At 46.4% G+C, this 14,025-nt stretch overlaps 1 protein-coding gene across 2 annotated transcripts; it reads right to left on the bottom strand.

Annotated features, from left to right (window-relative positions):
* Nucleotides 1–582: 582 nt before the first annotated feature.
* Nucleotides 583–10,413, bottom strand: LOC109780969 (3beta-hydroxysteroid-dehydrogenase/decarboxylase). Of its 2 annotated transcripts, XM_020339547.4 has the most exons (13): nt 10,002–10,303; nt 9,073–9,898; nt 8,899–8,988; nt 8,612–8,745; nt 3,190–3,360; nt 2,734–2,856; nt 2,590–2,669; nt 1,979–2,177; nt 1,727–1,823; nt 1,467–1,641; nt 1,166–1,322; nt 970–1,036; nt 583–875 (listed from the first exon to the last, which is right to left on the bottom strand). In XM_020339547.4, the coding sequence occupies exons 3-13, from the start codon at nt 8,957–8,959 to the stop codon at nt 739–741; spliced, it is 1,401 nt and encodes a 466-aa protein (XP_020195136.1). In that variant the 5' UTR covers nt 8,960–8,988; nt 9,073–9,898; nt 10,002–10,303; the 3' UTR covers nt 583–738. The 2 variants fall into 2 exon arrangements, with proteins under 2 accessions (XP_020195136.1, XP_020195135.1); XM_020339546.4 differs by lacking the exon at nt 9,073–9,898 and having other exon boundaries at nt 10,002–10,413.
* Between the last annotated feature and the right edge of the window lie 3,612 nt (nt 10,414–14,025).

Below are 14,025 nucleotides of genomic sequence, written 5' to 3'. Positions count from 1 at the left end.
AAACTGAGCCCAAAAACTTTCAACAACTTGTGTTCACCAAATTGCAGCGTCCTACTACATCCATTTCATACGTTTAAAACTGAGCCATAAATTTCATATCCAAAATACTTCCTCCGTCCCTAAATACAAGTCTTTTTAGGCATTCCAAATGGAATACAACATACGGATGTATGTAGACATATTTTAAAGTGTAGATTCACTCACTTTACTCCGTATGTAGTCATTTGTTGGAATTTCTAGAAAGACTTATATTTGGGAACAGAGGGAGTAGTAAATTTGACCAAAATAATAAAGCATACGCGCATGTGCCCGGTTAACATATCTGTGGATAATGGAGTGCTTTTGGTTTTCAAACCAAGATTAGGGCACACAAGTAAAGACAATCTAGGTAAGCATTTGGTACAGATGGAATCCTAACCAAACTGCACAGGACTAGGAAGATCAGCACTTGCAATAATTCAGGAAGATTCAATGGCAATAAAAGCTAATTTCAATGTGCTATACGTCGAACAATACAGTCCAGTGGGGTAAACATCTAAAGAATAAAAAAACTGTACACCACCATATCTTAAATCAACGACATTAAGGAAACATTCTATAAACTTTATTAAGACTCTGAATGATGATTCTAAAAGAGTAAATGTCAAACTAAAAGTTCATAGAAAATCGCCAATAACTGAAAAGTAAAACTTAATATAACTACAAAATAAAATTCAACTGTTAACGAGCTCTCCATGTCTATGTTTGTTTCTGCCTTGAAGATATCTGGATAGGAGTAAACTGTAGAACGAACGAACAAGCATCACCCACCAGGCTGTCAATTGTGTCCTCCCATTTCTCATATGCTTTGAAGCCTATGAAAATGAGAGGAATACCTATTGTTGCATGTAAATTTCTAATGTCATTAGTAGTCATGCAGATGATGCATTCACTAAAATTTAGAAAGCGAAGCCTGAAGTATTTCATTACCTATTTTAAATGCAGCCTCCGAAGACATAGCACTAAGGATGCTAACAACCAGTAGGAAGAATACCACCTGATGAAGAGAAAAGTGAACTCAGTTAGACATTAACATAAAACGTATGCCAGGTGTCAGTACTTAGCACAACATCAACTCATCAAGTATGTGAAGTGTACAAATATAAAGCATGAGATTATATCATGCCTTGAGAAAAAGTGGCCAATCATTTCCCCTACAAAGAGATTTTAGCACACCAACTAATGAGTTCCATGATGAACTGACTGAGCAAGCAATATGATGTGCCTCCACCTGTGAGATGTGGAAGTTTGAGGGCTCAAGTTTCTCAATCTTGTGGCCAAACCTGCAATAATTACCAAAATCACAATTTAATAAATGGAACACTTGAGGAAATGCTAAGAGATGATTAAAAGACCCCAATGCTGTTTAACTATCTGGTAGCGGCTACATATTCAGCAAAATAAAGCAGAATAAGAGAGGACCGTACACATTTGCAGGAAGCATGCCATGAATGAACAAGAACAGTGCTGTTAGTGAGAAAATTTTTGCCATTGCTGTGATAATGGTGTAACCACATGTGAATAACTGGTAGTAGATAACAGCCAATAGTAGTAGCACTGTCATTGTTTGCTTCGAATCTTCCCAAAGAAGCGTTTTTGCAACTGAAAGTAATTAGAAAACAATTAGTAAGGATAGCAGGAGGGGGGGGGGGGGGGGGGGGGGGGGGGGAGGCAGATTGAGTCATACCATTTCCATTCCCAAGCAAAATCGAAGTCTTTGATATACTCCTTTGATTCTGAGCTTGCATATGGGAATACGACTCTATTGTTCTCTTCAGCCCATCCTGAAATTTCAAAACAATATGAATTGCTTATAGTTGAGCATTCATAAGAGAGAAGTAGGAAATGAACTGAAATTGTTCTTCAAATCATCCCACTCAAAAACACATCAAGTCAAGCAAGGTCATTAATGAAAAAACTAGAGGACACAGTAAAACACCTTGAGTGATACAATGGGTTCATAACCAAGCTGATCTTTGGCTCTTGAGCAACTGAATGTTCGATTGCATGAGAGGAGCCTGATCCTTGACGGTGTCAGCTGAGGAACCTTCATGCCATACTTGCAGAACGACTTGTAAGTCCATTCCACCACATGAGCCAATGGCATCATAACAGAGACAGGAATTTTTATTGAAGGCCTGCATAAAGGTCGAGTGCATTAGTATGCTGGTTACCAAGTCACCCAAATAAGTATGGAAGAGAACACTGATCCCTGATCCTTAAATGCTTACATAGGAGAAGAGATATCACTCCAGATACGTAAGTGAGTTGGTGAAATAAATCTAGGGTACTGGAATGGTAAGACCTGAGAGTCAATACTGACAGCCTTGCACCATCCCTTAACAGAAAAGTCTACAATGGAAAGGTAAATATTGTATAGGAAACTTGGGCTGCATACCATTACAAATTGATATGCTCCTAAGTGATCAGTTTACCAAACTCAAAATGTATCTCAAATTAATCATCGAAGTGCAGGAGCATTCCAGCAAACATAAGCTAGTCATTTGATACAACCAAAGTAGATTTTTTTAAGTCTATTGATGTGAATACCTTTGATATCCAAGACCATCTAGAAGCAATGACATAAACTCCCAGAACTTTATGGGCTCCACATTTGTCACGAAGTAGGCCTGGAAAAGAATCAGAAATCATGACACTTAATCTTAAATGTAAAATGTTAGTGAAGGGCCTTACTTTTCCAGCAGCTCTCTTTGCACCATCTTCAGATGATAGAGTTTTGTCCGCACAAACATGGCCATAGGCAACGTTTTCGACGTAGGTGAAATCATAATAGTTGTTCCCATCGCCAATTATGTACTGCAAATGATTTTAATAGATAGTATTATCTTTAAGAAACCAATTCAGAAATAAAAAAATAAAGTGCTTCATTGTGAAGCTCACTACAATATAGAACAAAATGAATTGAGAAGCCAATTCAGTATCTTTAAAGCATTTGTTTTGCCTGATACAGTGATGTAATTTGTGTAATTGCATTACTAATGAAAAACAAAAGGCATCCAAATCCCTCATTATGGGAATTATCTAAGTATAAATATCAACATGTGAAGATGTATGCATTTAGGCAGACTCGTGAATTATAAACTTAGCATACTCAAGTTTACAAAATTACACACATGTAGCAGTTCTTACTTTGGACTTGCCTGCCCTTGCAGCAGCAACCAGAGAAGGAACCAGTAGCTTATCACCGGGCCCAAAAATGCTACTTGGGCGTATACAACAAGTAAGAAGCCCATCCCTACCATTAGCTCTCATCACCAATTTTTCTGCGTCTGCCTTTGTTTCTGAATACGAATCATTAAACTGGAGTAAGAGAACATCTTGTCAGTAGTCGTACATAAGTATGACCAAATGAAAACAAAAAGGATGTAATATGAGAAAATTCCTTATTTAACAGTCTTAATATGAGAAAACTCCGCCTATGTTGTCTCAACATAGCTGGTCCCAAGCCTGGGAAAAGGAGGAGGGTTGTGATAGACTTGACGTGCCAACGTCGCCACTCTTATAGAGATGAAACCCAGAAGAAAATCATTGGGTCGTAACCCTCTCAGCAACATGCCATATCGGAACCCGGGTGTGGTGTCAAATGGGCAAGGGCCGGGCCATCACCCCCTGGTGGCACGCCATATCTTGATCTGGATATGGTGGCAAGTGAGCAAGGATCAGGTCGGCGCATCCTTAGTGGCGCGCTACATCGACGCCTGGGTGTAGTGGAAAATGAGCAAGGGTCTTCGCATTTGACTCGACGAGTGCAGAGGGTAAGGAAGCTAGCTGAGCCTAGGAGGATCTATTTAGGTAACCGAAACGTGAAACGTAGGGTCCCTGACAAGTAAGCTTCGGGAGCTAGTCGATACAGCAATGAGGAAAGGTGTTGATATCCTCTGCGTCCAAGAAACCAAATGGAGGGGACAGAAGGAGAAGCAGGTGGAGGATACCGGCTTCAAGCTGTGGTACACGGGGACGACTGCAAACAGAAATGGAGTAGGCATCTTGATCAACAAGAGCTTCAAGTATGGAGTGGTAGACGTCAAGAGGCATGGGGACCGGATTATCCTAGTCAAGCTGGTAGTGGGGGACTTAGTTCTCAATGTTATCAGCGTGTATGCCCCGCAAGTAGGCCACAATGAGAACACCAAGAGGGAATTCGGGGAAGGCCCGGAGAACATTGGTGAGAAGCTCCTCATAGGAGATCTCAATGGCCATGTGGGTACATCTAACACAGGTTTTGAAGGGGTGCATGAGGGCTTTGGCTATGGCAACAGGAATCAAGGAGAAGATGTCTTAACCTTTGCTCTAGCCTATGACATGATCATAGCTTACACCCTCTTTAAAAAGAGAGAATCACATCTAGTGACTTTTAGTGGTGGTCAACACTCTAGCCAGATTGATTTCATCCTCTCGACAAGAGAAGACAGGCGTGCTTGCCTAGATTGTAAGGTGATACCTGGAGAGAGTATTGTCCCTTGGCATAAGCTTCTGGTGTCTGACTTCCGCTTTCGGATTCGTGTCCAGCAAGATAAGAATGGCAAAGCAGATAGAACGAAGTGGTGGAAGCTCAAGGGGGATGAAGCTCGGGCGTTCAAGGAGAGGGTCATTAAGGAGGGCCCTTGGAAAGAAGGAGGTGATGCAGACAATATGTGGATGAAGATGGCGACTTGCATTTGTAAGGTGGCCTCAGAGCAGTTTGGAGTGTCTAGAGGAAGTAGAAGCAAAGTTCGGGAAGGCGCGCTTATGCGTGCCTACGCGCGAGGCGCTGGCCCACCGCCTCGCTTCGGCCATGTGCGTTGCGAAAGGCACGAGCTGCGCTGAGGCGGAGCGCCTTTCTCACCGAGGCGCGATTAGGCGCGAGGAACGCCGCGGAATCGCGCACAATGGCGGAGAACGACGAAGGGGATCCAGAAGGAATCAGGATAAGGACCCTCCTTGCGCCCTTCTCTCCTCTCCTCTCCTCTCCATTCCGTCGAGCCCGTGTTAGGGTTAGGATCTCCTCTCCTCTCCATTCCTCGCGCCGTCGGGCCTTCCTCACGCCGCCGGCAGCCGCACGTCCGCCGCCGCGGATCAGGAGCTCCTCCTTGCGCCCCTCCTCACCTCAGTCAGATCTCCTTTGTCTCGGGCCCTCCCCGCGCCGCCGGCCGCTGGCCTCCGACCACATCCCGCAATGGATCTCGCGCTCTGCCTCCCGTGCTCTTCTTCTCCTCTTCAGGCAGGTGAGCCCTGTGATCCCCATCGAGCTCTGCCTCCCTTCTCCTCTTTAGTCTTCGTGTTGGTCAAGCTCTGCTGCTCTCGCGCTCTCCGTACATCTGTAGTGTAGTTGCTGCTGCTCTGTTGTGTCATACAGTCTACAGATATGCTCATGTGTGCTGCTTTTAGTGTACAAAGAGAGAGGGGCAACATATTGGAGAGAGAACAGGGTTATAAACTTATAATTGTACCTCGAGTTTACATTCTAGCACTATTTTTTATGGCAAACTGCTCTTTGTTGCCCGTATCCGTGCAATTGTATAGAAAACGCATAATTGCGCCTAATTGCGCCTAATCACGCCTAAGCTAGAAAAGCGCAAGTAGGTGGCCAAACGCATAATTAACGCCTAGCGCTTTCTCAAACTTTGAGTAGAAGCGAAGCTAAAGATACCTGGCGATGAAATGATGATGTCCAGAAGGCTATTGAGGAGAAGAAAGATTGTTTCAGACGCCTTTACCTTGATAAGTACAAACAACATAGAGAAGTACAAGGTGGCAAAGAAGGCCGCAAAGCGAGCTGTGAGTGAAGCAAGGGGGCGGGCGTATGAGGACCTCTACCAACAGTTAGACACGAAGGAAAGCGAAAGGGACATCTATAAGATGGTCAAAATCCAAGAGAGGAAGACGAGGGATGTCGACCAAGTCAAATGCATCAAGTACGGAGCAGACTAGCTCTCGGTGAAGGACGAGGAGATTAAGCATAGATGGCGGGAGTACTTCGACAAGTTGTTCAATGGGGAGAATGAGAGTTCTACCATTGAACTGGACGACTCCTTTGATGATACTAGAAGGTGTTTTGTGCGGCGAATTCAGGAGTCTGAGGTCAAATAGGCTTTAAAAAGGATGAAAGGAGGCAAGGCGATGGGCCTTGATTGTATCCTCATTGAGGTGTGGAGAGGCCTCGGAGACAGTGATAGTATGGCTAACTAAGCTTTTCAACATCATTTTTCAGGCAAACAAGATGCCAGAAGAATGGGACTTTGTGTCCTTCAAGAACAAGGGTACTGTTCAATCTTCAAGAACAAGGGTAATGTTCAGAGTTGTACTAATTACCGTGGGAATAAACTGATGAGCCATACAATTTAAATATGAGAGTCATTGAGCGCCGCTTAAGAAGAATGACAAGCGTGACCAAAAATCAGTTTGGTTTCATGTCGTTTTCTTGGTATGACAACTTATGGAGAGATACAGGGAGCAAAAAAGAGGACCTGCATATGGTGTTCATTGACTTGTACCATAAGATACCGCGGAATGTCATGTGGTGGGCCTTGGAGAAACACAAAGTCCCAGGAAAGTACATTACCCTCATCAAGGACATGTACGATAATGTTGTAACAAGTGTTCGAACAAGTGATGGCGACACTGATGACTTTCCTATTAAAGTAGGACTGCAGATCAGATTTGAGCCCTTATCTTTCTGCTTTAGTGATGGATGAGGTCACAAGGGATATACAAGGAGATATATCATGGTGTATGCTCTTTGCGGATGATGTGGTGTTAATCGATGATAATCGAACAAGGGCTAATAGAAAGTTAGAGCTATGGAGACAAACCTTGGAATCGAACGGTTTTAGACTTGTAGAACTAAAACCGAGTACATGAGGTGCGGTTTCAGTACTACCAAGCACGAGGAGGAGGTTAGCCTTGATGGGCAGGTGGTGCCTCTGAAGGACACCTTTCGATATTTGGGGTCAATGTTGCGGTAGGATGGGGATATCGATGAAGATGTGAACCATCGAATCAAAGCCGGATGAAGTGGCGCCAAGCTTCTGTCATTCTCCGTGACAAGAGAGTGCCACAAAAGCTAAAAGGCAGGTTCTATAGGACGACGATTTGGCCCACAGTGTTGTATGGCGTTGAGTGTTGGCCGACTAAAAGCAACATGTTCAAGTTCAACACTTAGATGCACATGTTGAGATGGACGTGTGGCCACACAAGGAAGGACAGGGTCCAGAATGATGATATACGAGATAGAGTTGGGGTAGCACCGATTGAAGAGAAGCTTATCCAACATCGTCTTAGATGATTTAAGCATATTCAGCGCAGACCTCCAGAAGCTCCAATGCATAGCGGACGGCTAAAGCGTGCTAATAATGTCAAGAGAGATCAGGGTAGACCGAACTTCACATGGGAGGAGTCTGTAAAGAGAGATCTGAAGGACTGGAGTATCACCAAAGAACTAGCCATGGACAGGGGTGCATGGAAGCTTGCTATCCATGTGCCAGAACCATGAGTTGGTTGCGAGATATTATGGGTTTCAGCTCTAGCCTACTCCAACTTGTTTGTTGTTGTTGTTGTTGTTGTTGTTGTTGTATTTGACACTGAAAATAATATTCATCCCTAGACACTGAGTCTAAATTTTATGCCCTCCATAACACTTCCGTCTATTTTTAAACCTTGACAGTGTCAAATGACACTTGAAAAGACCTTTTAGACCCTCAGGTGGAATGTGACCAAATATTTAATAGATGCTGATATTGATGTTTGATGTGTTTTTTTCTTCCTATTTGATTTAACCAGAAATTTTATTTATTTATAGACACGAATGATTTTTCTAAGTGCAGGTTGTAAGCTTAATCATGGAAATGATGTGCATGTCCATGCATACAATGGTTGATAAATTGATCAGTTTGCCTCACGTGCTAAACTGCTAATGCATGCATACATTGAAGCCTGGGTGCAGCCGACTACATGCATGTACGCAGGGCTTCCGTGCTAGAGACGCAATAGCCGGTATGTACAGATACGTACATCGGTACATAAATACCCGCTTACCGGCCGGCAAGTGCACGTACATACCCAAATACTCGAATACCCGGCTGAAGAACAAAAGAATTAACTTCTGAGATAGCTTAATGCATGCATACATTGAAGCCTAGGTGTAGCCATGCATTCAAGACTACATGCATGTCCGCAAGGCTTCCGTGCTAGAGACGTAGTAGCCCGTATGTACAATTACGTACATCGGTACATGAATACTCGCGTACAGGCCCGCAAGCGCACTTACATACCCAAATACTCGTATACCCAACTGAAGAAAAAAAGAATGAACTTTCAAGATAGCTTAAGAATTGCACTTTTGGAAATGAACCGGGCCAAACGGTTGGTTTATATTACATGAGGGCAAAAGTGTTTTTTACATGTAATTTAACAGCGTTAGGCGGGAAAATGGATGGAAGTGTCATAAAGGGCATAAAATTTAGACTCTGGGGCTAGATAGGGAAGAAAAAGGTTTTCAGTGTCGAATAGGGAAACAAAATTTAAAATGGTGTTAAATAAGGAATTCTTTCATGTAAATAGGTGAAAAATATACCTTATCTGGGTAGGGCATTGATTCATCTGCATTAAAAATTCCATGAACACCATCAAAAACTACACTTGGTGAACTAGTGTAGATAAGTCGCTTCACCTTGCAATGGATACATGCATCAATGACATTCTTTGTTCCTGTGAAGTTTGTTTTACTGTATTATGTAACACGAGAAATAATGATAGAAAAACCTAATGACTCAATCAACTTGGTGCCATCTCATCAGCAAATCAGTGCCATCTCCGAATTAGGAACCAAAGCTGTGAAGCATACAAATTCACATTACAAACCTTCAACATTCACCGAATAATGAAGATGGAAGTTGTTGATGGATGAGTCTGGAGCAGCCATATGAAAAACTACTTCTGCCCCTTCAAAAGCTGCAAACAAGAAACACACAAGACAGAGATGAGAACAAAGGTAGTAGGCATCAATGAACTAAATTGACTAACGCCAATAAATACCTTGCTATATCAGAAATAACTGATATGTACAAGCATGAAGATATTGGTATTCTGAACAAACTGGTAACTACTAAGGCAACTGCAAATTAACAGGGAGAACTCTGCAAGTACAATGGGTAAGTATGGAAACATAGGAATATGATTCTCGATTTCCTGGTTTTGTACCACTACTTCTATGCAATAACATTCAGTACACTCACTGACCGATGACTAAGTTCCACAGAATCAACAAAGAAGACATAGCTGGGACCAAAATAAAGCATAAAATTGCCAAGCAACTAATTGGACTCACCCCACAGCAACACACGTAAACACAGTGAAGAATCTATGCACAACCCCACAGTTTATTTTTAGCGTAAATCACTAATAATCGGTTCTTGTATTACATAAAAATACAGAATTTAGAAGAGCTTATTACTAGAGTTCACACCACAAGAATTTCTTATTAGTCATCACCACAACATAAATGGGGTGTACAGCATCTCCATGATCAAAGATTATAAGTGCCTCTTCGGTTCCTCTCCGCACCCTCGACTGCGCTCCCAGAGCGGATCAGGCTGCAGCTCATTTTCACGGAGCGGCTCAAACCGAGCTCCACATCTCCGGAGTGGAGAGATTCTGAACAGGGCTTAAATGTCGATGTGTAGCAGCTAGATACTCAACCAGCATTGGTCTTAGCAAATTAACTCATCAACCTAAACAATAACAACAACGCAGAAGTAACAACAGCATCTCTATCACAAGGTAAATCATGTCACCGTGAATCATTGATTCCTCCTAGTCCTACCAACTTCAGAAGCAGCCGCGTACGCTGATAAGCACCAATCTACAGATCCCACATCCACACGGAAAGGGAATCAGAGAGCACATTACCATCAAAACACTACCCAGCCTAACAATCTGGAGAGCAAGTGGTGGATCGCACACACCTTTGGCCAGCTGGGCCTTGTCGCGGAGGTCGGCGGACGCGTAAACGGCTTGTCCTTCGCGGATGGCGGCCCCGAGGATACCCTGCTCCTCGTCTAGGTCGAGAGAGATGACTTGGGCCAGGTCGGCCACGCGCACGCGCCACTCGCCGGAGCGGAGAAGCATCAGCACCAGATGTCTCGCCGCGAAGCCGCGGCCGCCAGTGACCACACACCATCTCGCACTGGCTTCGGCCGCATCCATCTATCTGCCGCGCCGTCGCCGTTCGTCGTCGTCGTCAGATTCGAAGCGCTTATGGCGTCACAAACACTGTGCACACTTTCTGTGATATTTATCCCGTGGGTAGCTGCGATCCGATCTGTGGAAGCGAATGGCACAAGAAAAATGCTACATTTACGGGCCTGCACATGCTACACAAGTTTTTTTTCTTTTGAGACGAATGGTACACAAGGTTACAGGGCCTCTCCACCACCCCTCTGAATTTCACCTACGGCTATACCTGGCCATGGGCCGGGCTTGGGTCGGGCCTAAAAAAGCCCACGGCAGAAAATTGAGGCCCAGGCCCTCCTAGGCCCTACCATCGGACCTACTTTTCAAGCCCAAGCCCGGCCCATCTGGTAAAAATCCCTCAAAAGCCCTTAGGGCTTAGGGCCATGGGCCGGGCCTCTTCCTTAAAATGCCAATATGCCAAGCCCAAGCCCGTCCAGGCCCTGCTAGTGGGCTCAAAACTTAGACCCAAGCCCGGCCCACGGGCAAGCCCATCGGCCCTAGGCCCTGGATTTTAGGGCCGGGCCGAAGATGGCCAGGACTACCTATGGCCCTTCCCTCCCCCTTAATCCAATTAAAACCCGTCAAATCAGAATCAGCCAGTAGACTTGTGCACAAAGCAAGTATGTTATTTTTTATGTAAGGCACATATTACTCCTATAAAAGATGCTCAAGTACGCGCCCCTAGCTCAACGACTGGGCTGACTAGATGGCCGCCCTCATGGAGTATATTGCGGCTAGCCGGCCTAGGCCAGATTCGTGCGATGGCCCATTCCAGCGCCACAACACACGACCCTACAGCCTCGGTGTCGATGCGGTCCCCGCGACCAGAGCGATGAAGCGATGAGCGTGAGCCCCGCCGGGATGCGCGCCCGTTCTGGGCGAAATACAAGACCGGCAGAATGGCACTCGGTGGCTTTGTTAGATCCACCGTGCGACCAGGGTCTCCACCGCAGCCTCAACAATCGGCGTGGTGAGGACGCCCGCTTTTGAATCGAGCATCGGCGGGAGGAGCGCCACGACAAGGGTGCGAGCCCCGAAGCCGATATCATCGCTTACGACGTTGGGTACCTCGTGTTTTGTCCCCAAATTGCAACGAGTGGTCCACCCTGACAGATTCAAGCCCATTGTGTCGATGTAATATGACAGCAAAACCAACCCGGTGAAGTTCTTGCATGTGTACATCACTGCCATGTGCGCCGCGGGGGCTGACAGTCTTGTCATGGCCAATTGGCTCCCGATGGTTCTGAAGCCCAATGTTCAATCGTGGCTAATGAACCTTTTTAAGGAATCAGCGAGGTCTTGGCAGGACCTTTGCAACCAGTTTGTGGGAGCTTTCCGGGGTGGTTTCAAGCGCACCGGGACCAAGAGCGACCTAAAGATCCACGTGCAGAATCCTGGTGAATCCATGCAAAAATACATCCAACGGTTCAGCCAGGTGCAACACACTATCCCCGACATCGATGTTGCAACGGTGATTACTACGTCCCAAATTAACGCACACACCCTCGGATGCGCGAAAAGATGAACGTCCACGACATACGGACCCTGCCTAACCTCCACCGCAACGCAGACAAGTGCATGCGGGCAGAGGAAGGCCATGGGGTTCCTGGCAAGGCCGACCCTGGCGTTGACAGCACCAAAGCTAGGACGTCCGGTGGTCCCGACAAGAAGCAGAACAAGAACCAGAAGCGGATTATGGTCTTCGTCGCGGCGCTCGGTGTCCAGAAGCCCAAGGACGGCGGGGCGGCAGATACCGTGGCCGCTGCTGATCATGGCGGCGGGCCATGATGCACATTCCATCGGAGCGCCTTGCATGACCTCAAGGAATGCCATGAAGTGAAGGCTTTCACTGAGGAGTAGCACAAGAACTGGCTAGAAGCTAAGAAGAGGTGGGCCGACCAAGCTGGCGGCAACACTGCCGGCGACAACGGATGTGGCAACTGCCACCATCCTCCATGGGGCCACAACAATGATGACAATGACAACGAAGAATACAAAGAAGGTGAGGGGCTACCTAGAAGCTCGGGGTGTCCTTTGCGTTCACGGGGTACCTTTGTGCCCTCCTCCCAGCAAGAACTCAAAACGCTTGCCCGAGAGGTAAATGCAGTGCATGTCAGTGTGGAGGCGGTGCAACCACTCAAGTGGTCCCACTTTTCCATGAGTTTTGATGCCGGGGACCACCCGTACTGAACAATGGGCATAGGGATCCTCCCCCTGATGATCTCGCCCACCATCAATAACTCAATGTTACCAAGATGTTGGTAGATGTTGGTGCTAGCCTCAACCTCCTCTCTAGAAAGGCGTTCCAAAGGATGGAGATCCCAACCACGTAGCTCTGTCCCATGGGAACATTTCAAAGCTTGAACCCCGGTTCCACCCAACCTTTGGGCCAGGTCACCTTGTGAGACACCTCTGGTGGTCCCAACAACTTCCGCACAGAGAGCATCACCTTTGACGTGGCTGATACTGTTGGGGAACGTAGTAATTTCAAAATTTTCCTACGCACACGCAAGATCATGGTGATACATAGCAACGAGAGGGGAGAGTGTCGCCCACATACCCTCGTAGACCGTTAAGCGGAAGCGTTATGACAACGCGGTTGATGTAGTCGTACGTCTTCACGATCGACCGATCCTCAGTACCGAACGTACGGCACCTCCACGTTCAGCACACGTTCAGCTCGGTGACGTCCCGCGACCTCACAATCCAGTAGAGCTCGAGGGAGAGTTTCGTCAGCACGACGGCGTGGTGACGATGTTGATGAAGCTACCGTTGCAGGGCTTCGCCTAAGCACCGCTACGATATGACCGAGGTGGATTATGGTGGAGGGGGGCACCGCACACGGCTGGGAGGGATCAATGATCAACTTGTGTGTTCTAGGGTGCCCCCTGCCCCCATATATAAAGGAGCAAGGGGGAGGCCGGCCGGCCTTGTAGGGCGCGCCAGGAGGAGGAGTCCTCCTCCTAGTAGGAGTAGGACTGCCCTCTTTCCTACTCCTACTAGGAGGGGGAAAGGAAGGGGGAGAAGGAGAAGGAAAGGGGGGCGCCGCCCCCCCCCCTTCCTAGTCCAATTCAGACCAGAGGGGGAGGGGGGCGCGGCCTGCCCTGGTCGGCCCCTCTCTCTCTCCACTAGGGCCCAACAAGGCCCATTAACCCCCGGGGGGTTCCGGTAACCCCTCCGGCACTCCAGTAAAATCCCGATTTCACCCGGAACTCTTCTGATGTCCAAATGTAGGCTTCCAATATATCAATCTTTATGTCTCGACCATTTCGAGACTCCTCGTCATGTCTGTGATCATATCCGGGACTCCGAACTACCTTCGGTACATCAAAACATATAAACTCATAATACCGATCGTCACAGAACTTTAAGCGTGCGGACCCTACGGGTTCGAGAACTATGTATACATGACCGAGACATGTTACCGGTCAATAACCAACAGCGGAACCTGGATGCTCATATTGGTTCCTACATATTATACGAAGATCTTTATCGGTCAAACCACATAACAACATGCGTTGTTCCCTTTGTCATCGGTATGTTACTTGCCCGAGATTCGATCATCGGTATCTCAATACCTAGCTCAATCTCGTTACCGGCAAGTCTCTTTACTCGTTCCGTAATGCATCATCCCGCAATTAACTCATTAGTCACATTGCTTGCAAGGCTTATTGTGATGTGCATTACCGAGAGGGCCCAGAGATACCTCTCCGACAATCGGAGTGACAAATCCTAATCTCGATCTATGCCAACTCA

The sequence above is a fragment of the Aegilops tauschii genome, chromosome 4 (genome assembly GCF_002575655.3).
Source record: "Aegilops tauschii subsp. strangulata cultivar AL8/78 chromosome 4, Aet v6.0, whole genome shotgun sequence".
NCBI lineage: Eukaryota > Viridiplantae > Streptophyta > Magnoliopsida > Poales > Poaceae > Aegilops > Aegilops tauschii.
Note: the sequence above shows the minus strand (reverse complement) of the source record. Positions and strands in the feature narration are given on the sequence as shown.